General features: G+C 44.8%; 1 protein-coding gene across 1 annotated transcript in view; it reads left to right on the plus strand.

The window, feature by feature from the left end:
• LOC131134448 (protocadherin-16-like) overlaps positions 1–25,445 on the plus strand; it is a 98,849-nt gene that overhangs the window by 69,722 nt on the left and 3,682 nt on the right. Inside the window, exons 3-20 of the mRNA XM_058079740.2 lie at positions 7,407–7,595; positions 8,121–8,352; positions 8,459–8,695; positions 8,920–9,948; positions 10,405–10,592; positions 10,678–10,774; positions 12,653–12,810; positions 13,968–14,814; positions 19,243–19,482; positions 20,910–21,035; positions 21,447–21,656; positions 21,951–22,817; positions 22,968–23,081; positions 23,155–23,366; positions 23,693–23,844; positions 23,956–24,086; positions 24,653–24,939; positions 25,166–25,307. Coding sequence (XP_057935723.2) covers positions 7,407–7,595; positions 8,121–8,352; positions 8,459–8,695; positions 8,920–9,948; positions 10,405–10,592; positions 10,678–10,774; positions 12,653–12,810; positions 13,968–14,814; positions 19,243–19,482; positions 20,910–21,035; positions 21,447–21,656; positions 21,951–22,817; positions 22,968–23,081; positions 23,155–23,366; positions 23,693–23,844; positions 23,956–24,086; positions 24,653–24,939; positions 25,166–25,307 — 5,458 coding nt within the window. The remainder of the gene's footprint in view (positions 1–7,406; positions 7,596–8,120; positions 8,353–8,458; positions 8,696–8,919; positions 9,949–10,404; positions 10,593–10,677; positions 10,775–12,652; positions 12,811–13,967; positions 14,815–19,242; positions 19,483–20,909; positions 21,036–21,446; positions 21,657–21,950; positions 22,818–22,967; positions 23,082–23,154; positions 23,367–23,692; positions 23,845–23,955; positions 24,087–24,652; positions 24,940–25,165; positions 25,308–25,445) is intronic.

The following is a 25,445-nucleotide window of genomic DNA, read 5'->3' on the forward strand; positions in this document are numbered from 1 at the left end:
TGTGACCCACACGCCAAAGAGCTCGGGCCAAACCATCCATTTCGCCCGCAGGCAGTTTGGGTTTGAACATGGTGCCGTTAGTCTTTGGGTCCAATCAGTCATCCAGCACTTTGGTCTGCAGAAGTGAAGCCATAAACAAGAGCTACGGTATGGGCCTCTTTGACGTGATGTTTGCAACAGTTATTAACGACTCCCAGATGATAGCTAATAGTGTTTCATGTTCTTTATTCAGTGCTGGCCCGTGATAGTACATCTCAAACATCCGACATGTAGCATAGCATTGCAGTGGACTATCATAGCGCTGAATCCCATCTTGGTTATTTGAGGTGCTGGCGGACACGTGACCTACTCTAGTGCTTAGTGTGAGGGTGTGTGCCCACCAGGAGGTCTTTACCCTCCTCAGAAGTGATGCCAGGACATCATCACCGCCACCGGCAACAGCAGGCTTTTACACCAGCTGTGCAAATTTCAGTGCTGGCCGCATTCCTGCAATCCCACCCACTCGACCCCCACACTTCCCTCTTTTACCTTTACTGGCTTTTAATGATCAGCATGTCCCGCATCGGCCTATCATCTGCCGCCTTGTAATTGCTTGCGTGGGAGTTTAGCCATTAAAAGGTCTTTGAAACTGTTGTTGGAATTGTATTTGATGATGATGACTTGTAGTTTCCAGCCTATCATACCAGGAAATTACCACATACTACAGTATTAATTGGCCCTGTACCCTAGAAACTGCCCATGAATGATACGGGAAAAGGCCGAAATGATACTGTGTCAAAGCCCAGGGCAGTGATACTGATAAAATATAGAGTTTAACCATGTCCAGTATTAGCCCCCGCGCTGCTCTGGTATCGTGCCTGTGAAGCAACCAATCAGAACAGCGCACGATCGTGAACACACAGCGTTTGTTTTGCTGCCATCTGTGCTCTGTCAACATGTCAGCGGTTAAATAGTAAATAGTATAGTAAATATTAGTATAATAGTAAATATTAAATAGTATGTGATAATAAGCTCATGATTAAATAGTATGTGATAATAAGATCATGTGATAACCTATAAGTATCCACTCAAGGAGAAAGGGTATGTGGTCGAAACCAGACTGTAAACACACTGATGGTGGCCATATTGGGTTGTAAGTGACATACCTTAAGCCCCTATCTCACCAACGCCTGATGGAGTTTATTGATCAATTAATACTTGGCAGTACTGTGGTAATACTGAGCCGTACTGCAAACTTGAAAGAACACTTCTGAAGTTGCAGTTATGTGCTGACTGTAACCACTGGAACTTTGGTTTGGTTGAACCACCACCAGATGAGCAATCCGGCGCGGATAACATCCGTGGGCAAGATACGGAACCCCCAGTTGCGTCATCAGTACGTGCTAACGAACATCCCAGCTCAAACCTTGAATAAGTCAAAAGTCCACTTGCCATTTATAAAAGCCAACATGGGAAGTCCTACTTTTCTGACATGAGTGTATCAGTAAAACCTCATACCTTTTTAAATGTGAAGCACATTTTGGGTCAGGTATGCGCTGCGTTCAGGTAGCCAAGCAAGATAAAAGCAAACGCTCGTAAATTTTGACCCTCAGGGATTTAGAGGTTCAGTATTTCTCTGGCCCAGCTCGTTTTTGTTTTCTCTTCATTCTCATCTGCGCTGGGTTGAGCCATGACTGCTCAGAAGATCCCGCTTAATCACGCTCAGCCGTGAGTCGATTGGCGTGACGTTGATGGGCCGTGACGTCTCTCTCGTCGATGTTTGCAGCTTTCAGACATTGATTGCATGTTTTAAGGTGCACTGAAAGGGCATTTGCATGCGGAAGTGAGGTGATGGATGCATGCGATAATTTCCCAGTGGGCAAACATTTACATACGTGCTCCATCATTTGCGGCCTATTTGGATTGGCAGCGCCGCCGTTCTGATTGGCCGGCCTTCGCGGCGGAACGGCGGGAGACAAATCTGTTTGACTGGGGGAGCGTGATTAAAAACCTCCTCACTGACCCCTTATGGGCCTCTGTGGGCTTTTTTTTCCACGTCGCTCATTTACTCACTGTCGTTACTTCCACACGGTGAGGCTGGTGGAAGAACAGTAGCCTGGGAAAATACGACAACGTCACCAGCAGGTGGTCATATTGGACTGCAGCACGTCCTCAAGCCTCGCCGCTCCATCAATGCTCAGATTTGATTGAGTGTTTATTAGTTAAGGAAGCATATTTGATAAGTGTGAGGAGAACCTTTCTAGTCCATCGGTGAAGAAAAATGAAGGTAATAACGAGCTTCCTAGACTTTCTCTCCGACCGCAAACCGAGACCAGCCAGTAGGCCAGGAGTTTCTTTTTCTTTTCTTTTCTTTTTTTAGAGCATCAGGCTCCCTGATCAGTTTCAGCATATTGAAGATAAATATACAGAGGCATGTGAATCTGCTTCTCCTTAGCGGACACAACCGTCAGACGGTCTCCTTCGCAAGGCTCCTGGAATCTGATGGGAGAACCGCAAAGTGTCCCAGTTATGGTTGGATTCTCCCAGCTTGTTTTACTGAAAGGGCTCCAGCAAACACTGCTGATAAGACGGCCATCATGCCTCACTCACCAACGCGAGTGTGGGGAGAAAACCTCAAGCTGCTGCTGCCGCTGTGGTTGATGAGCCCAGATTATGTTTGCAGTCTTTTCAATCCAAATAGAGGGTTGTGAATGACTTACATGATAAAGATGAGACGGTGCGAAAAGACTAGGATGACCGTGACCGAGTGACTTGTGTTTTTTAAAAACAAAATACTAAATTAATTTATTATTTACAGTATAATTTTTTATACACGTAACATTTAAGTTGAATATTTTATTACATTTCATAAAAAAAATATTTATTAATTAAAAATAATAATTTAATACATAGACCAGGGTTCAATTCCACCCTCGGCCATCTTCTGTGTGGAGTTTGCATGTTCTCCCCGTGCATGCGTGGGTTTTCTCCAGGTACTCCGGTTTCACATTCCAAAAACATGCTAGGTTAATTGGCGACTCCAAATTGTCCATAGGTATGAATGTGAGTGTGAATGGTTGTTTGTCTATATGTGCCCTGTGATTGGCTGGCGACCAGTCCAGGGTGTACCCCGCCTCTCGCCCGAAGACAGCTGGGATAGGCTCCAGCACCCCCCGCAACCCTCATGAGGAAAAGCAGTAGAAAATCAATCAATGGATGATTTTAATACATAACTTTTTTCCTGTTTCTCTATTTTTTTTAATGTGTTTTTTTCTGGTCAACCTGCTGTGAACTTGTGTGCGCCTATGTGTGATGTGTGTGATATCATCTAGCGGCTGTAGAATTGCAGAGTGTTAGCATGGTTCGCAGTGTGGAGTGAGCCAGTGACTGGCATGAGTTGTGGCTGACAGCAGCTCCTGTGTGATTATTCACTGTGCTATTACAGTCGTATTCTACTACTTATTATTGATGACATAATGGCCACCAGGTATCCTGTCAATACAAAAGTGTGAGTCTATGTAATGTTGTATTTATGTTTAAGACGTCTTATTTTCTTATTGTCTTATTATATATCTGCTACTGCTGTATATCAGGTACAGTATCAGGTGTAAAAGTGACTATAGGAGTGTTATTTCATGCCTAGAGGGGTCTAATAATGCTAAAAACACATTTATTAGGTCTTAAACTCCATTTATGAATATGGACTCCTACTTTGCAGAAATTCACTTTTCATGGTCGGGTCTAGAACCAGTTCTGACTATAGTCGGCATTGTCAATTTAGCCATATTGTATTGTACTGTGCTGTGGCCAGCTTACTGTTCCATTTTCACTTCTACGGTCATTATCACATATTCAACACAAAAAAACCAAAGAAAAAACAAAATAACAAGTGTTAAGCCCTATCGATGATCACGTTAGCTGGAGTCTTATAGGCTTTACTGAAGTTTTGCGAGATATACACTTGGGTTGCATCTAACAAGTCATTTCTTGGTCGATTAATCCAAAGCATGTTGCGTCCATGAATCAGTTCAGTTAGTGCTTTGGTCCAATAATGTCAAAGCTGATGTGTGTGATCTGATTTCGGAGAATGTTTACATTTTTACATCAAAAAAGGACTAATTGAATCCCAATAAATTGTTGCAGCTCTAATAGACACAGGTTGGTCCAACTTTGAATTGTGTAACTTAAAGGGTTCCACTGGTAGTAAACATGCAAGAAAGGAAGCAAATCTTTGCGGCAGACGTTTGAGGTGAAAGATCTTGTCGTGACATCGTAGCTCCACTGCAGCGTTTTTCATTTTCCCCTCCTCAGACTTTTACGACGCTTGTTTTCAAGCCAACGGCCGTGTTTTATTGGGCTCTCCTCGTCCCCTTGGCTTAGCGGTTTGTGGCTTGGCTAATTTTCCCGTCTTGAGTTTTTCATTTGCATACAGCCTCATGTCATCTTGTATGGGAAACCTTGCAGGAAGATGACACCGATGCGCCGCTGTTAACCTACACAGGGGGGGCCCGGTCGGGATGATAGCCTTGGGCGGTCCAGGCTAGAAGTGGTTAGGACTTGATGCAAATGTGTGGTTTGCTATCTGAGTGTTCCTTCCCAACAATGAGACGTACGCAAAACACATGGAACATATTGTGCTTGCGCATCCAAGCCGCGTATCCAAACATCCTCACCGTATTACTTTGCAGTAGTGAAACTTTTCAAACCGGCCCAGTGGAGTGTTGAAGGGAAGCATAAAAGTTGGACACGGCTGCGGCAACCACCCCTCCAACTTTTCCTTTTATTTCCCTCACTACTTTTTTCCATTTCATACCATAAATATGAAACTTGTATGGGTTTTTTATGTGCTCCATGTGGGTGAACCTTGGACAACCAAAAGAAATCTGCTCAAATATCACACAGTTTGCTGTGAATGGGTTCGTCGTAAGAAAGGAGATATTTCCACTCTGGATGAAGCCGCATTTCATAATTTCTAGTAGTTCTTCACACCGCAACCTTCCTTTAACCCCCCGCGCTGCTAATACTTGTCAAACAACTGCAGAGAAAACAAGCTCGCAACACTGTGGGCTCATTATTTGAGTCAAAGTGATAAAATATTACCGTGCAAGCCCAGCCTGAGCGCGTTTAAAGATGGAGTAGCTGCCTCCTATTGCTCTCGCTTTCCCCTTTCCTTGTGTGGTTTATTATTCTTCATCGCTGCCTGCCTCACTCCCACACACCACTCGCCCTCTGTTTGGAGTTACAATCATCCACGCCTCCCATCTGCTCCGGCATGAGAGTGGAGCCTGAATGACGGCACCCCCCCCTTCACCTCCAGCATTCATCGCCTCAAAATGAATGATTCAACAATTTCATCCTCACACATAGCATCTTTTAAGGAAGAGAGTCGGGTTGGGATGATGAACTTGCTTTTTCTTGGCGGCGCTCCTGGTGGTGACTCAGGTGTGGTGGTGCGGCCCCGGGGCCATTTATTGTCCCTCTGGATATTGTAAAAATAAAATGAATTGATTATTAATAAGGCTGCACGGCGGTCGAGTGGTTAGCACGCAGGCCTCACAGCTAGGAAACCCTAGTTAAATTCCTCCTCGGCCATCTCTGTGTGGAGTTTGCATGTTCTCCCCGTGCATGCGTGGGTTTTCTCCGGATACTCTGGTTTCCTCCCACATTCCAAAAACATGCTAGGTTAATTGGCGACTCCAAATTGTCCATAGGTATGAATGTGAGTGTGAATGGTTGTTTGTCTATATGTGCCCTGTGATTGGCTGGCCACCAGTCCAGGGTGTACCCCGCCTCTCGCCCGAAGACAGCTGGGATAGGCTCCAGCACCCCCTCGACCCTTGTGAGAATAAGCGGCATAGAAAATGAATGAATGAATGATTATTAATGGAGGCACACTTCTAAATTTACCGGTGGATCTACTTTGGGTAGTGACCGAAAGGACAAAATGGTGGGTACAAGTGGCCCAAATTAGTTTTTCTCCGTAGGGTGGCTGGGCTCTGCCGTAGAGAGAGGGCAAGACGCTGTGTCTCTGAGTAGTGTTGCTGTTCCTTCACATTGAGAGGAGCCAGATGAGGTAGCTCAGGGGATGTCCTTCTGGTAGGAGGCCTCAGGGAAGACCCAGGACACATTGGAGAGACTATGTCTCTCAGCTGGCCTGGGAGGAGCTGGACAAAGCAGCCAGAGAAAGGGAATCCTGGGATTCTCGTCTTCGGCTGACGTCTTAGCCTGGCAACCTGACCTCAATTAAGATGGAAGGATGATTATTAATGAGATATATTATTACATGTTTGAAAGTGGCCCCCTGGTGCCCTTCAATTTTCTTGTAAAAAGCTTGCACACCCCTGACCGTACGTTTACATTTAAGCTCCGGCGTTTAATGATTTAAACTCAGTCAAAGAGCAAAGTGTACAACACGTTTTGGATAGTTAGAGGATTACTTTTTTGAACTCTAAAACTTAACATTACCAAAATATTGGTAATTTTCTCCAGGGAGATTATGGACAGAAAACCAATAACAATGACAGTACGATCAGACCGTGGAGAAAGGCAAGATATAAATGACAATAGAAATGCCGACTAAGAAATAATTGCGGCTGGAGGCTTTCTGATGGTCTCACCAATCGAACATCTGGCTGTTTAATGTAAAAATATATGTAATAAGTGTTCCTGAGACTGCATTTGGTATCCAGAAAACCCCCACCAACGCTAAACAATCCTTATATAAATCAACACTGATCGTACCTTCATTGATACCCACAACATGTGTGCTAAAATTTCAAGAGTAGACTTTTGTTGAAATTGTGTGAGGATATTTTGCATAGTCAAGCACCCAAACAAATTATGATGATGAAAACACAGTAAAAGGGAGGAATAATAAACTTGTTAGATTGAGTCTTACTGTAAGAGAACTGTTGCTGGTCTGTAGAGGACTGGTCTTTTTGCCCCGCTGTGTCATGGGAGATCCTGTCGGCAGTAAACGACTTGCGTGGCTGACGATTCGTCAGCTAGGTTTTTTTACGACGCCAGCGCTTCCAGCCCTCTGTAGATGGCGTGCTCTTATTAAAACCACACCACAAGCGAGGGGGACATTACAGGGTATAATGCGCCACACTGAAGCGAACTGTGTGGTATACCGCCGTTCCGCAGTCGCCGCCGTCACTGTCCTTTGTAGACAGACGCCAGTCCTGAAGCAGGCAGTTTCCCATGCTGGCATCCTTCCCGGATCCTGGAGAAGTCATCCTCCTTCATTCCCTGAGAGCCCACATCCTGCCAGAGGGCCTGCTTGGCTCAGATAAATAAAACAGAATCCAAAGATGCTTTCAAACAGCACCTGCTATCTTGCTCTTGTTGGACTGTAATATATCCTGCGCTTGACTTCTGACTTTGGGATTGTCATTATTCAGTCAGCCGTGCTTTCTTCTTCATAGGTGATGGCAACAGATGCAGATGGCGGCTCCTTCGGCTCCATCACTTACTCCCTGGGCTCGGGCCCTAACAGCGCCATTGCCTCTCAGTTCACCATCGACAAGGAGACCGGTGTCATCTGCACTCGGGCGGCGCTGGATCGGGATCTCGGCCAGAACAGCTATGACTTCACGGTTACTGCAGTGGACGGGGTGAGCCCTGGTTTTATGAAAACAATACTTTACACTAATGTGTCCCATAAAGCCAGCAACACCCAGTGTAAGCTGTGCGGGCTGCAGAGCATAGACTTTGTTGAAATATTCCTATGAAAATACAAGCTGAGAAATGAAAGAAAATGATGGCCATGTTAAAACGATTAGATGGGGGGAAAAAAAATGCCTCAGCTGTCAAGCAGTAATATTTTATTGGGTTGAACGGCTGCCTCCTTTGTTTTTGCCACCTGGTCCAAATGAAATGGCTGCATTGTATTCGACACAAATGAAAAGCCTATGAAACAGACTGCAGAAAGACCTCTCGCCCTGGGCAGGCCTCTCCTGGGGGAGGCTATCAATCTGACCTGTTGGGACTATTCTCAGAGGTCACTCTATGCATTGAATTTTATTTCTGCTTTTCCCCTACGCCATCAATACGCTCTACTTGCAACACATATGAGTGTTTGGTGATTTATCCGATGTGACGGTATAAAATAACAAGGGATCTTTTTGTTTCTCGGACAGGGCGGACTGAGCACCCTAGCCTACGTAAAGGTAGACCTGGTGGATATTAACGATAACAGACCCGCCTTTTACCCGCTGACCTATGCTGTCAGTTTGAGCTCGCAAAGCGCTCCTGGTACTTCTGTGGTCCGAGTGATGGCCTATGACTCGGACTCGGGGGAAAATGGCAAGATTACATACAAAACTGTATCTGGAGGCTCGTCTCCTTACTTCACCCTCAACAAAGACACAGGTTGGTGCATTTGTTTTGTTTTATACCTGTGTAGCTTTGTGTATAATACCATGGCTAACGGCTAATAAATACGATGAATCCATTCAGTGTACTCTTGTTTTTGCAGGTGTGATCTCTCTTTCTCGGCCCGTCCACGGCAAGGCCAACACAGTCATACCGATGGTGATTTCAGCTCAGGACGGCGGAGGTCTGGTTGCCCTTGCTAATGCCAAGGTCAACATCAGTGTGGTGGCAGGCTTGGTGGCGCCACCCGTGTTTGAACAAGCACAGTACTACTTCTCCGTTTCTGAGGATGTCTTGCAGGGGACCGTCGTTGGGACCGTTCAGGCCAAAAGTAAGACAGGTACGGACCAGAAGCGGCACCTGTCAACCAGTCTTACCTCCATCAACACATCAATCAGAAATTCCATTTCACAGCTGTGTTTATACTTTCATATTCCAAGCTTTTATAATCCACCCTTTAAATTGAAAAACGGCCTCTTAGGCGTATGCTTAAGTGCTTCCACTGCAGCCTCCTGGGTGATGCTAACTTGCCTCTGGTTTGTGTCTGGTTTTCCCGCCTGCCAGGCACCTCAAGAGATATTGCCTACACCATCAGCTCCGGGGACCCCACAGGATACTTCACAGTGGACCCTGACACCGGGACCCTGCGCTCCAGTCTTTCATTAGATCATGAAGTCCAGTCGTCTCTTGATTTAGAAGTGCAGGTCCGCACTGGTAACCCTCCGGCCTTTGGTCAGACCTGCGTACACATCACCATTGAGGACGTTAACGACAACCCGCCTGTGTTTCTTCCCTCCTCCTCTGAGTCCCTGCTGCTTCCAGAGCAAACTGAAATGGGAACTGTCGTGTATCGCGTCCAAGCTGAGGACAGAGACTCTGGAGCTAATGGCCAGCTGTCTTTTGACCTGTCCTCTCCGACTGGGGTCCAGAGGACCTTTAGCATAGAACGCAGCAGTGGGGAGATACGACTGGTGGGGCTCCTTAACTATGAGAGTATTCCCCGCTATGATCTCCAAGTGATTGCCAAAGATAACGGAGTGCCTCAGCTTAGTGCGACATTCATGTTGGTGGTCCACGTCCAAGCTGAGAATGACCAGGGACCCATGTTTGATACCCTCAGCTACCGTGTGGAACTTAAAGAAGGCACTCCGATAAACACACGCTTCCTGCGTGTTCGCGCCTTGAACAGAGAAACGTCTGGTTCAAGTTACTTCAGCCCTCTTGCTTATCACATTCGCCCGGATGGCGACGCTGCTGGTTTTGGCATCGCCGCAGACAGCGGTTGGCTCTTTGTGAAGAGCGCTCTGGATCGAGAAGTCAAGGACATGTATCTCCTAACCGTGCTGGCCACTGCTGGTCAAGGACAGTTGAAAAAGACCGGCAGCGCCACCGTGCGGATATCTGTGACAGATGAGAACGACAACTCCCCTCGACTCACGCAGACGAGGGTCTTCATGGCGGTGAAAGAAAACCTGCCGGCAGGCACGGGCTTCGGTCATGTGCTGGCGACTGATCGAGACAGCGGCCCCAACGGACGCCTTGGATACCGCCTGTTGCACCCCGACCGCAACTTCCATATAAACACACACACAGGTGAGTCGTGAATGGGATGTACCGAGTGTAAGCAGCTTACTTTTTCACTTTGTACGTAACGTCACATTGCCCCACAGAATATTTCAAATTTGCATTATTCATAATTTAAATCTATTAAATTTAAAATGGCATCTTCCTTACCACATACCCCTGCGACCCTAATGATGATAAGCGGCATAACCACCATTACCACCATAAATAATTCAGACGGTGGCGACAGCAGCGCTCAGCATCCTGTTGTGCTCTAATTGGCCTGCTGAGCCTGTTAGTCTGTGCGAGGCGACGTGCACTCTGATTTGTGATCACGTTCTGGCAGCCTCGCGAGTCTCCACAGCATCTGGCAAGCTTGCAACATGCATGCAGATGTGCTCGTACGTCTTAATACTCGTGTGTCATCCGTTATCGCCTGTATCGCTACGTACAATCGCCCCCAGTGAGGCCTTTTCTCTGCTTCAGGTGAGATGAGCACAAGGGCCACTCTGGACCGGGAGCAGCAGTCCAGTTACCAGCTGGCGGTGGTCGTTCAAGATGGAGGTTCACCCGCTCGCAGCGCCACCGGGACCGTCTTCATTAGTGTCCTGGATGACAACGACAACGCTCCAGTATTTATCCACAGCCAGCCTGGGAAAAAGATGATACTTCAGGTGATCCGACAAGACCAGATACAGAAAAGGACATATGGTGATATTTATTTATATTATTGATTATATTTATTTGTCTAATCAACAGGTGTCAGAGGGTCAGTCCTCTGGGGTTCTTCTGGGTACGATACAAGCCAAAGACCCCGATGAAGGCGAGAATGGCACCGTATTCTACTCTTTGTCAGGTACAATATCAAATCCTGAGTTAGGCATCTCTGACCATGATACCATTTGTCAGCAAACAACATGCAACTAAACTCCCTGTTTCTTAGCTCATTCAAAAACTGAATTTATAAGACTTTTTCAATCACACGTCTTCTCATTTCCTTCTTCTAGTTACAGTATTATCACTAAGAAGCTAGCTAACAGGTAGCAGTTGACTTAATGTAGCTAAAATTAGCTACATTTAATGTAGCTAAAATTAGCTACATTTAATGTAGCTAAAATTAGCTACATTTAGGACATTAAGTTTCCTTGTCCTCGAAAATGATCAATTTAAACAAATATATTTCATTCAAATTACCTTCTGCTGTAAATCGCATTGGTCTTCGTCTGTGTCTGGGTTTTATACCGAGCTAGCAAGGAGGATTCGCTTATTGGCTCGGTTAAATGCTAACAGTAAATGCTTGACAAAAACGTCCTTCCCTTTGAGGTTTCAGTGGTGGGAGAGCTCAAACTTACTGCTTTGGTATCTCAGACACTTGACCAAGAGCTACTCTTGTTTTCTGTACTTTGACTTAAGCCTGGGGTGTCCAAAGTGCGGCCCACAACTAAACCAAAACAGACAGCAAAAATCAGCAGTAATTTTATATAATAAAAATAATTAAATAAAAATAACTAAATATTAAGAGACAAAAAAGTCACCACCTAATTAGAAGAAATTCATTTTTATGAGAATACTGTAATATGAGGAAAAATAAAGTCAGTTTAGTAGCATCAAGTTGAAATATTATAAAGATGTTTTAAAACATTGTATTATGAGAAACAGAACAAAATGGAGAGTTGGTATTGTTGAAGAAAATGTACAAGAAGAAAGTGGAAATGGCTGGAAAATTTTAAAAAGCATCAGAAATGGGAAAAACAGCAGCAATTTTATAAGAATTAAGTCTACAGTAAATATTAAGAGAAAAAAGCGGTATGCTAACAAGAAAAAAATTGCAATTCTATGAGAATATTAGAAGATTATTTCAGAAGAAAGTGGAAAATGAAAAAAAAAACACACTTCTTTCAAAAATGGGGAAAAAATGGGCAAATTACTCTTAATAGCCGGCTTGTTGACCTATATCACAATGCTGTGATGCAGTTATTTCTTATATATAAAACTTCTTACTTCTTATTTGTACATGTTTTGCTTTCTATAATATAAAAAGTGGCAAAGTTGCATCCCTTCATTGTTCAATATGTGACCCTCGGTGGAAAATGTTTGGACACGCCTGCCGTAGGTTCTCTTAGTAAGCCCTAATTTGAAGGACAATCATCTATTTAAGAAGCAGAATTGAAATAATGTGAAATGTACATTTCCATAGGCAGCATGGCGGATGCGTGGTTAACGCACAAGCCCCACGGCTAGGAGACCCGAGTTCAATTCCACCCTCAGCCATCTCTGTGTGGAGTTTGCATGTTCTCCCCATGCATGTGTGGGTTTTCTCCGGGTACTCCGACATTCCAAAAACACATTCCAAAAACATGCTAGGTTAATTGGCGACTCCAAATTGTCCATGGGTATGAATGTGAGTGTGAATGGTTGTTTGTCTATATGTGCCCTGTGATTGGCTGCCGACCAGTCTAGGGTGTACCCTGACTCTCGCCTGAAGATAGGGATAGGCTCCAGCACACCTGCGACCCTTGTGAGGATAAGCGGTAGAAAATGAATGAATGAATGAATGTACATTTCCATGAAAAACCATGAAAATGGTTTTGATCCCTCCCCCTTACTATTTTATGAGGATATTTTTAATAGAGTTGCCTTAGTTGTGACCAGAAAAAGGTGGAATAGGATTGTATCGCTTTGAACCCTATCCTGATCCAACTGTATATCAATTTTTGGACCACGTGTCTTGTAGGTCCGAGGGCCGAGCGCTTCTTTCTGAACCCCAACACCGGCGACCTGCACTCATCTTCCCCTCTCATCCACTCGGAGCGTTCCGAGTATGCGTTGACGGTGATGGCCACAGACAGAGGACTGCCTCCTCGCAGCGCCTCCTGCCCCCTCACCATCCAGGTCAGTCTTCATCTGGAGCCCAGCCAGGCCAAACACACACTCAGCGCTCACCTACTGTATTTAGACACGGGGGCTGAGACGGGTCCACGACCGATGTCTGTGGGCCCCTCAGACGTATCAGCCTCACCCTGACAAGCCTCCCTCCCGTTCTCTTCCCCTGTGACGTTTCAAAAGACGTGAAATGGAAAAGTGGGTCTGAATCAAACACTCCCAGCTGGCGTGGTGATGAGTGCCAGCTGTGGAGCGCTCTGATCGAGGCTGGACGGCGCGACTTCAACACTTTTTCAAAACAGTAGCCCCCTTTTTGCAATGAGTGGCAGGACAAAATACTATTTAGCGTATTCTTTCATTTCTAACACAGAGCAGAAAGCTCACACCGTGACAGGAGTGTGTCGCTTCCAGGAAAATTGACTTTACCATAAACAAATTTATAACTCAGATTTTCCTAAATGAAAAAAAAATCGACTGAAAGACATAATTATTCAATAAGTGAATTAAACAATGCACTGTTGTCCTAACCCGCCGAGTTGATTTTATGTCCTTTAATCATCTTTTCAGGGTTATTTTCTCAGCTCGTCATCTACTCACAGTCTTCTTTTTCCGTCTAATGTGGAAGCAATTTATAACTTGTCATGTCAGATATCACGAAGTCTTATGACTGCAAGGCAATGCCTACTAGATTACTGTTCATTTTTTTCCATTCATTAGAATTACGCTAAACGCTCCAATTAATGGCACTGCTTAATGAAGTGCAAGCCCTTTGCATGGTCTACAACAACACTGGCATTAGCTGCTGCAGGTTTTTTATTTATTCACCCCACAAGAGGATAGTACACAAGTAATAATGCAACTGATTTTGTCGTGTCATGATGAATTTTACTGTCTTTTTTTCCCCCGCCAGTGGCATCAGGTTCCAAACCCGATCAAACAGATCACATCAAACAGGCTTCATGTGATGTAGTCAAGTCTGTAAAAAGTTCTTGTAACTGCGTTTACTTTCCCAAAGAACACAAATCTGAGACGAAATGTGTTTCTACTTGTGCCAAAAAGCCAGGACATATTTTGTAAAAAAAAAAAAGGCCGCCACCAGGGGCTGTCGGAGGAACATGAAATTCATGCTGATGCTCCTCAAATAAACATCCTGTCTTTCATTGCAGGTCCTCAGCATGAACAAGTCGTCTTCAAAGACCAGCTCACATTCTGTAGCGTTCAACTCTGTGGAAGAGACCAAGCCGGGTTCAGTCATTGGTTCTGTCCGCCTCCATGATGGAGAGAACCCAGCAGGGGGCGAGGTGACCTACATGGTGGTGGGGGGTACTGACAGGGACGGCACCTTTGTTGTGGATCGCCTGACGGGAGATGTCTACTTGGCCCGACCTCTCGACTATGAGCAAGACGCTCACTACACGCTCAAGATCGAGGTGGATGACCTCTCTCAGACCCCGCCCATTAGCACCCTTGTCAACCTTGACATTAACGTAAAGGATAGCAATGACCACGCCCCCCAGTTCCCAGAGGACCCCGTTACTATCGTCGTCTCTGAGAGCGTCCCACCAGGCACGTCTGTCTATACGTTCCAGGCCATAGACAAGGACGGCAGCGGGCCCAATAGTGACCTGAGGTACTCCATCCTCCAACAGTGGCCCGATGTTCCCGGCCTACTCACCCTTGACTCTTCCACTGGGGTCCTAACTCTAAACCAAGAGCTGGACCACGAGGTCAACCCCAGCTTGATCCTTGTTGTAAAAGCGACTGACTCCGCCCTGGACGCCAGAGAGAGGCTGTGGAGTTCCGTCACGGCGAGGATTTACGTGACAGACGTGAATGACAATGAGCCGGCGTTCAGCTCGCCGACGGCGGTGAGCGTGATGGAGGACCAGCCCATCGGCTTTGTGGCGCTTTACGTCATGGCCAGAGACGCGGACCGAGGGGAGAACGGCAGGGTGACCTATAGGATCCAGTCCGGGAACTCTGGCGGAACCTTCAATCTCAACCCAAATACTGGTAAGTCCGCTTGAGGTCAGCTTGGGATGTTGGGTAAACAGGCCTCGTGAGCCCCATCACCCAAAAGTGGTGACGTCACACCACTACTAACCTGAGTTTCTCTTCCATCTCTTCCTGGTTGCTTTGCCACCACGGCTGACTTGGAACTGTTTGAAAAGTTGAAGCAGAATTCTGACATTTGTGGTAATTTTTTCCTAAAAAGTCAATCATAAAATTATGTTCTTGTTATCCATAATGCATGGTTAAAATTCATTAATTCATTTTCTACCGCTTATCCTCACGAGGGTTGCGCCTATCCCAGCTGTCTTCGGACGAGAGGCGGGGTACACCCCGGACTGGTGGCAAGCCAATCACAGGGCACATAAAGACAAACAACCATTCACACTCACATTCATGCCTATGGACAATTTGGAGTCGCCAATTAACCTAGCATGTTTTTGGAATGTGGGAGGAAACCGGAGTACCCGGAGAAAACCCACGCATGCACGGGGAGAACATGAAAACTCCATACAGAGATGGCCGAGGGTGGACTTGATCTCAGGTCTCCTGCGTGCTAACCACTCGGGCGCTGTGCAGCCCGCATAATTAAAATAATCATTATTATTAATATGATGGGATGACGATACAGTAAAATATGGTTTCTAATAGTTACCATAACTGTGATGGGGTGCACGGTGATAACAGGTTTGATGTCCCTGGTGTAGTGTAACCTGGCTAGCAAGCCCAGCCCGCGAGCGTCCGTTAGCATCTTGTGATGACGTTTTCAGGGCATCGAATGGATCGCAACATGCCCCAACAAGAACAGTGTCAGTCTTTTCAGGCGCAAAACGACAGTCGTTAAGATACAACGGAGTGGGGCCTCTGCAGCCAATGAGAGAGGCAAAACATGGACTACGTGGACCATGTGATGCTAATAGCTAATTGCTTGTTTTCTGACATGTTAATGTCACGCTGGCTTGCTATGATTATCTGCATGTCTAAAGCAAGTCCTCCGCATACTTATTCAAATAGCCTTATGTGTCTTGGCATGCGAGTCTGCCCTTCACAGGAGCATATCTTTCCTGTATTAATTAACATTTTGGGTTGTATTGATTTGTTTTGTTGAATTGTGCCTCTTATTATTTTTAAAGAATTATAAGAGCAGTTTTTTTTCTTGACATGAATGCGAAAGTGAGGTCTATGTTTAGAAAACCATTGAAATTGGTCACAACTCCAGGAATTTTTGCTGACTTGTTCACTGTTGTGATCACTCTTATCCACGGAAGACAGTAGCGCCCCCCAGAGGACTCTAGAGGTGGGTGTGTTTGTTATAGGTCTGCGCTTTTAAAAGACTGTAAACATTCTGGATCCATGTCAACTAAGTGTAAACACAGTTTGATCCTGAATTCAAGCGTTTCGCTGTATCTTTACGTTCAATAAGTAGGATCATCCATCTCATGCTGGCTTTTTTCATTTCCACCACCTGCCGGGAATTCCATTCCACATCTGTTCACCTGTTCATGTCATTTCACGGCCGCTTTTGAAGAATTTGCAGCACCTGTAAAATTTTTCTGCGCGTTGTATATCTGCTCGCCCTGGAACACCAAAATACCGCCCACCCCCAACCAACTGTAAACACACAAGTTCTTGTATGAAGTTCTGAAGATCACTCTTGTTTCACCTTTTATGACTTATTTGACTCAGTTGGAGGGCAGACAGACTTAAGAGGCCTGACAAATAGTAAACACACACATGAACACACACACACACACGTGCACATCAGCCGTGAAAGAGCAAGGAGCCTCCTTCTCAGGCTTCTGGGAACCATTAGACGAGGGGATCAGTTACGTGTGTTTATGTGCGCGTCGTGGTGTCTCGTGTGTTTGTGAGCTCGCGTGAGACTGTGTCACTTTAGTCCAAACGCTGACCTCGGGCAATTTGGTCCCGTGGGTTTTTGTTGTGGCGTTTGAGACGCGTGTCTTTTCCTTGTTGGGATGGAAACATTCAGGACGAAAAAAAAAGGTAAATCCTTGCAGAACCCGCTTTGTTCCCATTTGGAGGGGACACAGAGAAGTGTTTCACGTTTACCACCATGCTAAATGTTAGCATAGTAATATGCGGAGTCAAATGATGAACGTATAGAGTGAAGAACCCAAGCAACGCTCTGGTTTAAACATACGTTTTTTACTTGGTTAGTGTGTTTTGTCTCGATTTGCGTACATTTTCTGGTTAGTGTACAATATGGCCCGCGGTTTTGTCGTGTTATTAATACACTGTATGTGTTCCTAATGTATTTTTTTAATCACAAAACGTCCTTGTTAGCATCCTATTAGCTCACCAATACATGAGAACAGGAAGCAAAAGTCATTAACAGTTGACTCTGTAACTTTTTGCAAGCAAATTTCTGAAAGATTTTAACAGGAAACACGTTTTGATAGTTTTACTACACTAATAAAATTGGAAAAATAAATGCATATAAAAAAGAATGAAAGGGATAACTTTTCCCTTCACAGAAGACACAAAGTGGCAACATGATCGCCACTTTCCTGTTTTGCTATGAGTGATGTCTTGAATTGCAAGTTTCTTTGGTTCCGTTTGTGTTATTTTGCAGCCATAATAACAAGAAAATCAGGGACTCGGGGTGAGGAGCGCTAGAGAATTCAAGAAATAACTCATGGCAAAACAGGTGGGTGGTGTGTGTGTTGATCTTGCTGTCAAGTTGTGTCTTTGGCAACAATCAGGTCTTCTGTGAAGGTAAAAGTCACTTTAAATCTTCACTTATCCCTTTCATTCACCATTCATGTGCAGGGTTCTATGATTGTAAAGCTATGAAAATGTGTTTTGTGTTTATTTATGGCTTTCTGTAACAGATTGACTGGATTTGACAGTATTTTTTATGGGGAAAAATAGATTAGGTCGGACCTTTTGGAACGGATTAATGACACCAACCAAGGTTACGCTCTATAGCAGGGGTCTCAAACTCAATTTACTTGGGTGCCACTGGCGCTAGGGTCTTGGGCGAGACTGGTTTTCCAAAAAAAAAAAAAAAACGCATTTATTAAAAACAGAAAAATGAATAAACTTTGCTTTGGTTTCGATTTTCTACAATAAAAGCTCTGATAAAACATTCCACTGTTCTCAAATATCTAAAAAAAAATTTTCTGCACAAAATAAGATGAAAAATAAATAAACAAATCAAGAATAAAGAAAATCGATCAGTAATAAATAAATATAATAATAATAATAAAACGGCAAATAATAAAAACTTAAGAAACCACATATAGTAGTTCAGATTAAAATTAACAAAGCATTATTAGAGCCCTGTAGACATGACAAAACACGACTATAGTCACATTTACACTTTTTTTATTTACAACATATTGCGCAACTACAGGGTCTTGAGACACATGCTAACTCGCAAACTAGAGAGCTAGCGACCTAAACAGTAGCCTTCAAGTTATTTCCTTTAAACTTAAATAGCCAAAAACTTACCACTTCCACACGGATAGGGAAGTTAACTATTAACAGTTATTTAAACTGAACATTAATCTAACGTAATAATTTTTTCTGGGTACATGATACCATACAGCATCCATATCAAACTTGCGCATCCATATCAAACTAACTAACATTAAACTAGTGTCCTGCGGGCCACATTTGGCCCGTGGGCCTCGTGTTTGAGACCCAGCTCTATAGTATATATTGTATGTGTACTGTATGTATGCCTGAGAGCATTGTCGGCTAATCCTGTGAAGTCCAAGTGTTGGTGCCACAAACCATACATAGGCTTAAGACACTAAATAAACTTTTTCCCGTGTTCCTTGCACACATGTTACTAGCGACCAGGGTTACGGCGGCTCACGCAGGAGTCGGAGCCAGTGAAAGAAAAATACAAGCCGGTAACTCGGACCAGATTAAAAGCTTGAGGGCAAACTATCTGAGAAAGATACGAGCACGCACAGAAAAAATACTCCCAAACAACCCGGCGTCGGCTGTCTCTTTCTTTCATCTTGCAATTTGAAGGCATGAAATTGCAAGGGAATTGATGCGAGCGCCATAGCCTCTCAAGACAGGACGATGAAAAAAGGAAGGCTTGAGAGCACGGCAGGCTGGTTTGTTGCGTGTCTGGAGTGTGTGTTTATCGCCGTGCTCTCCTGTGGAAAATCTTGTAAATTGTGGCCAGGCAGTTAGAGCAGCGTTGGTGGTGTTAGAAGCTTTCAGGTAGGCTGTGAGTGTGTGTGTGTGTGTGTGTGTGTGTGTGAGTGTTCGATTTGGCCCTCACACGCCAACATTTCACACTTCTTTCCTGATCACAGGACTGGTGCAGAGTGGCACCTTTTATTGCCTCTGATGACTTCAGCATGTTTCCTAGTTGTCCCGTGCAACTGCCCCTGTGAGACCGTCTATAAACCCCCACAGGAAATCACCCCTGAGCCATCTTCTGTGCAGGTTCCCTGTCCATCTTCAAACCCCTGGACCGGGAGGAGCAGGAAGTCTTCAACCTGACCATCGTGGCCGAGGACCACGGGACCCCCCAGCGATCATCCAGTCAGCTGCTGTGTGTCTTCGTGGTGGATGTCAATGACGAGGCTCCCTGGTTTGAGGAGAGCCACTATGAAGCCCAGATTGCAGAGAACCAGCCTGGAGGGGCGATGGTGTTGACGGTGTCGGCGTTAGACCTGGACCAAGGTGAAACTTATGTGTTCTTTGCGGTCTTTGTTATTCTCGTAAAAAATTGTGCTTTTTTCTTCAAATATTTTTACTTAATCTCAAAAAATTACAGCTTTTAAAATATTTCTGCAGTTTTTTTTATTTTCCGACTATTTATTTTTCATGTAATCATGACTTTTTCGATAATATTTTGAATTTGACTTGACATTTTTGTCTTAATATTTTGACTATTCATTTTAATCGACTTTTTGGAGAGGTCTAGTACATGTTGATGAAGCGACACGTCATCAGAGTACTTCTCAGAGGAGGTGACACAGCATGTCATGCCCTGTCGTGACTATTCCAGTAGTTTTTATGGCCTTTCAAGATGCTTACAAGTAGTATTTTTGAATTCAGGGCCAAAAAACTGAAGGACAGACTTTTTTTTTCTGCTACGTCTTGTGAAGCAGGGAACTGCACGCTCGACGACCCATCCGCTCATCGTTTTCCTGTGAATTATTGCATGATGACAACTAAGTTAGATGTTAAAACCATGTTGTTTGCACAATTGTAGACTACCACTCCAACGTGCATTCTTCTCTTGCGCTTCGTTTTTTTTTTTCTTCTAAAATGAGGGGCGCATTTCCGCGCGGTGGGACTCAGAAGCAAATAAAAGAAAAGTATTGTAAACTTTCAATCCAAAAGCAATTAGTGAAGTAAACAAGCAAGCTTGCCAGATTCCATTGTGTTAGCACGCAATGTGGCGCCCAAACACCTGGGGAAGTGCTGCTGCAGAGTGCTGACACAGCAACAAACAAATAAAACACACCAGAGAAAAACTATGGATGCCCCTTTCCACCACTGAAAGAAAAAAATATATACGTCATAATTTAGACTTTTTATCTCAGTGTTCTGATTTTTTGATCTAATAATTTTGACTTTTCATCTCATAAATTTGACTTTTTCTCTCATAATTGTGACTTTTTGATCTCTTAATTTAGACTTTTCATCACATAACTATGACTTTTTATCTCGTAATTTTGACCTTTTATATGACAATTTAGATTAGATTTTTTATTTAATAATTTCTACTTTTTATGTCAAAATTTTGACTTTGTGTCTCATAATTATGGCTTTTTATGTCAGAATTTTGACTTGTTATTTCAATATTTTGACTTATCTCATAATTTTGACTTTTTGTCCCATTATTATGACTTTTAATCTAATAATTTCAATTTTTCAATCTAATAATTTCAATTTTTCATCTCATAAATATGACTTTTAACTCATAATTTTGACTTTTTTATCTCATAATTATGATTTACCATTGGGATATTTTTTTTCTTGCCATGTTGGAAACAGACTTTCATAAAAAATAGTACAACACACTAGAGAAATATTTTTTCTATAGTCATTTTTAATCAAAGCAAACCGTGTGTGTGTGTCTGTGTGTGTTTGTCCATAAGGAACCAATGGCCAGGTGACATACGGCGGCGTCTCAGTGGAGGGTTTTACTATCAACCCTGTGACAGGCGTGATAACCACCACTCATCCACTGGACAGGGAGCTGAGAGAGTACTACACTGTGACAGGTACAATCTTGTAATGATCTGACAATATTACATTAAACATTAAATGAAAATTTGCAAAACGTCTATCAGATTTCTCAATGAATGACCTTGCATGTTGATTATGCTTCATTATGTCATTGTACAAGATGAAGCACATTATATACAAACATGCAATATATTGCACAGGGAATTGAAGGTGGTGATCAAAGGCAGAGCAATCACACTCAACCAGACAGAACAAAAACACTTTGGGCCCATTAGATTGTGGTGGGCTCATTACTCTTCCAATTCGCTCAATGTGACATTTGGACTTGCAACCATGTGTTTACCTTTTCTCTCCTTACCTATTGCCTGACCGCTGCTGTCAATCACACAACACTTTGCCTCCATACTTACCCGTTTCATGAGTTTTCTTTCATGTCACATCCTCAGTTTATGCAAAAGATGGAGGCCTTCCCCCGAATTATGCCAAAGCCACAGTGAGGATTCGAGTGCTGGATGAGAATGACAACGCCCCCGTCTTTGCACGCCTCTACTACAGCATCGAGGTCCCCGAGAATGTTGAGTCGTTGCTTCTTTTCACGCTGCGAGCCACAGACCAGGATGCGGGAGACAGTGGAAAGATGAACTACAGAATTATTGGTGAGGATGGGAAGCAATCTCTTGTCATGAACATAACAATGAATAGATGCGCCATAGCCACACAGATCCAACGACCATCGAGAACAAAATATGCAGGTTGTTCAGTTCAGGACTGTTTTCCCAGTCCAAACACTTATTGCTTGCAAAATATTGTCCATTTTCTACAAGAAATACAAGGAAAGCTGTGATATACAAAGCAGCTGTCTTGTCCTATAGGGATTTATGTTTTTGGCATTTCAGCTATCAGCATTGACACACTCAATTTAGGCTGTGCTGACTTTGCGTTCTTTGTAGCTGGAGACGCTGGAGGGGATTTCCACTTGGACAGACACTCTGGTGCGCTGTCCACCTCCGGGCCCCTGGATCGGGAGAAAAGAGCCAGATACACACTCAAGGTCACAGCTCAGGATCAGGGACACCCGTTCCTCAGCAGTACCGCCACCGTGGAGGTGACAGTGATGGACATGAACGATCATAGCCCCCAGTTCACCAGCAGCAGCTACACCGCGGACGTGTCCGAAGATGTCCCGATCGGTTCGTTGGTCCTGGATGTGAAAGCCACTGATCTGGACGAGGGCTCCAACAGCCAGGTCATGTACTTCCTGCGTCATGGATCCAAGAGTATGTTCATCATCGACCAGAACACGGGCCGCATCATCACAGCGGCACACCTCGATAGAGAGAGAAGCGCTTCTTACACCTTTGAAGTGTGCGCCACCGACTCCTCGCCTTCCAACCCTCGCAACGCCACCGCTCAGGTCACGGTCCACATACAGGATGTCAACGACAACGCTCCCTTCTTCATTCAGGACCCGCTTATTTTGAACATCTCTGCGAGCAGCATGTCAAGCCAGCGAGTGCTTGCCACCATGAGGGCGGAGGACAAGGACTTTGGGGCCAACGGCTCCGTCTTTTATCGCTTTGCCAACTCTGTGAGAGGATTCACCATCAACTCTCTGACAGGAGACATCCAAGCCACAGAAAAGCTGCAGACGATGACGCAAACCCAGAGAACTTTGATAGTACAGGCCATGGACCAGGGAAATCCGTCTCAATCCTCCTTGGGGGTGGTTATTATTTATATCAAGGAACAGACCTACAGGGGGATTCGCTTCTCTCGCACAGCACGAGACGTCAGTCTGCAGGAGAATGCTGCAAAAGGTAGGCAAGATTCTAGAAATGTCGACTTTATGGCATCTACCCGTTCACGGCCAACACTGGTTCAACTCCAGCCCTGAACTAAATCTGCACCAGCAGCAAAGTTTACTGCAGTAGAAAAGGGGTCAGCAGTGGTTGTATTTTATATTGCAGGCACAGTAGTCACACAGACCCAAGCCCAGTACCCAGATGGGTCTCAAACCGGTGTCAGCTACAGTCTCTTCAGCGGAAACAGGATGGAATCTTTTGGAATAAACACTGTTACCGGTAAGTGGAGAGGTGGCAGCGTCCCCTCAGAAAAGCTTCCCAAATTTACTGTTATATTGTTTTTTTTCCCCAGGTGAAATATGGGTCCAGAAATCTGAAGGGCTGGACTACGAGGAGACCCCCAAACTCCGCCTTGTGGTGAAGGCCGAGACGGCATCCTCCAGCTCCTACATGGCAGTTAACTTGATTCTGCAAGATGTCAATGACAATTTGCCGCGCTTCCAACTCCAAAACTACGTCGCCTACATTCGAGAGGCACAGGGTCACGATTTTCCCATTATCCAGGTGCGGTAGCCCGTTACACCCACCCCCCCGCCCACCACCACCTCAGTTTGTTGTGGTTGGCCATTGTTTAAGTGTGAAATCGTGGAGTAGTATAGAAACACTATCCAGTCTTCAGCAGCCTGGATAGTCTCAGTGCCGTGCAGTAATGAATGGCTGTATTCTCAGTGTTCCTGCTAAGTGTATACAATCAGTTATGCCATGGAAGCAGCTCCATTTTTATTTCATTTAGACTCCATTGGCAATATTTCTCACTAGATCGTGTTACGCTGAAACAGCTCTTGCACATGCACTGTAGTCTCATATCTCTACATCCAATCTCTGTGCAGGTTGCAGCAGACGACCTGGACCAGGGTCAAAACGGTCAGGTGACTTACTCCATTAGGTCGTCATCCATGAGTGGTTTGTTCAAGATAGACCCGCTGACTGGCAGCATCAGCACCGCAGCCATCATGGACCGAGAGATCTGGACGCAAACAAAGTGAGGAGTTGTGTTTTTCCCTTTCTTGATCTTGCGTTCAAATAGTCTGCCAAGAGCTTAAAAGTGCAGATGGTTCAAAGTACTCCCTGTACTGTGCCATTGCGTTGCCAGGCTCGTCGTCACTGCAACAGACCGTGGAACCCCACGACTGGCTGGCTCTGCCACCCTCACTGTAATCATCATCGACCTCAATGACAACAGTCCCATGATTCCTCTTCCTCGGGAGATACGCGTGCCGGAGGGTAAGTGGACAAAGGGATTTAGTCCACATGTTGATATATTTACTTTGACCCCAGGTGATTGGTAATGTAGTGGTTCACGTAGCTGACTTTCAGTGAGGCAGTGCAGGCTTAATTCCCAGTCAATGCCTCATTCACAGTTACAAACAGTATGTTTGTCTGGCGAGCAGTACAGCGTATAGCCCGCCTCACGCTCTCAGGCAGCTGATGAGGTTCCAGCTCCTCCCGCAACCCGACCCAGGATAAGTGGTGAAGAAAATGAATGGATGGAAATTCAGCCCTGGAACAGAAAGCTACATGTCCCTTAAGGCTTGCTGACCAAGGTCCAAAGGCTAATAAGCGGGAATGACGAGTACTAGCATCGTGGCAGAGCTGGAAACGTACACTTTGAAGGCTTTCACAGATGTAATTATCCCCTGGCAGAAGGGTTCTGGTTAGCATTATGAAAAAGTAGTCACAGTGAGATGTCACCACACTGTATATGAAATAAGCTTGTAGAAAATACATTACAGCCTCGTCAGAATACACCAACATTACCTAAAACGCACTCCTTTTGTCTTCACAATCAGACACTCTGATTGGCACGGTTATCAGTCAGGTGACAGGAAATGATGTGGATTCCGGGCCAGCCCTCTCCTACACGCTACACCTGGATAGCGACAGCAAGGGCATGTTTGGAATCCACTGTTATGGAGGAGGCGTGTCTCTGACCGGAGCGCTGGACTACGAGGAGAGGACGTGGTACACCCTCACCATCCGATCATCGGACTCTGAGCACCAAAGCGAGGCCAATCTGACGGTGTTGGTGGAGGACGTGAATGACAACACTCCCGCCTTCACTCAGGACTTGTATCAGGTATGACTTCAACACAGATAGTTGTTTCATGGAAAATTGCATGGTTTTTGTAGTTTTGCCACACCGCACCGGCTAGCGACTTCCCGACTAGCTTCACCATACATTCGCCTACAGCTCGTCACAATGCCTCAGGTCACTAGTGAAGAGAGCTACATATTGGAGCTGCTGCTGTTGTTTTTGAGTATGAAACTATTTATGAATAAATGTGCCATGTGCCATCCCGCAGGTATCAGTATCGGAACACATCCCAGCAGGAAGTGCTCTCATCACAGTAACCGCCACCGACTCTGACTCTGGAGAGAATGGAAAGATCATCTACAGAGTCATGTCATCAACCAGGGGGGTCTTCACCATCGACCCAAGCAATGGTAATGCTGTGTTTCATTTGAACCATTTTCTCAGGCAAAGCCCCGTGAATTACATCTTTTTTCCCAAAATGTTATTTTGCTGTTGCTTTCTGCACGCTAAATTTATCCAATGTTTTATTCTGTTTCGTTTCCTCATAG

This window comes from Doryrhamphus excisus, linkage group LG8 (genome assembly GCF_037039965.1).
Source record: "Doryrhamphus excisus strain RoL-2023G ecotype Guam linkage group LG8, RoL_Dexc_Guam_v1.1, whole genome shotgun sequence".
NCBI lineage: Eukaryota > Metazoa > Chordata > Actinopteri > Syngnathiformes > Syngnathidae > Doryrhamphus > Doryrhamphus excisus.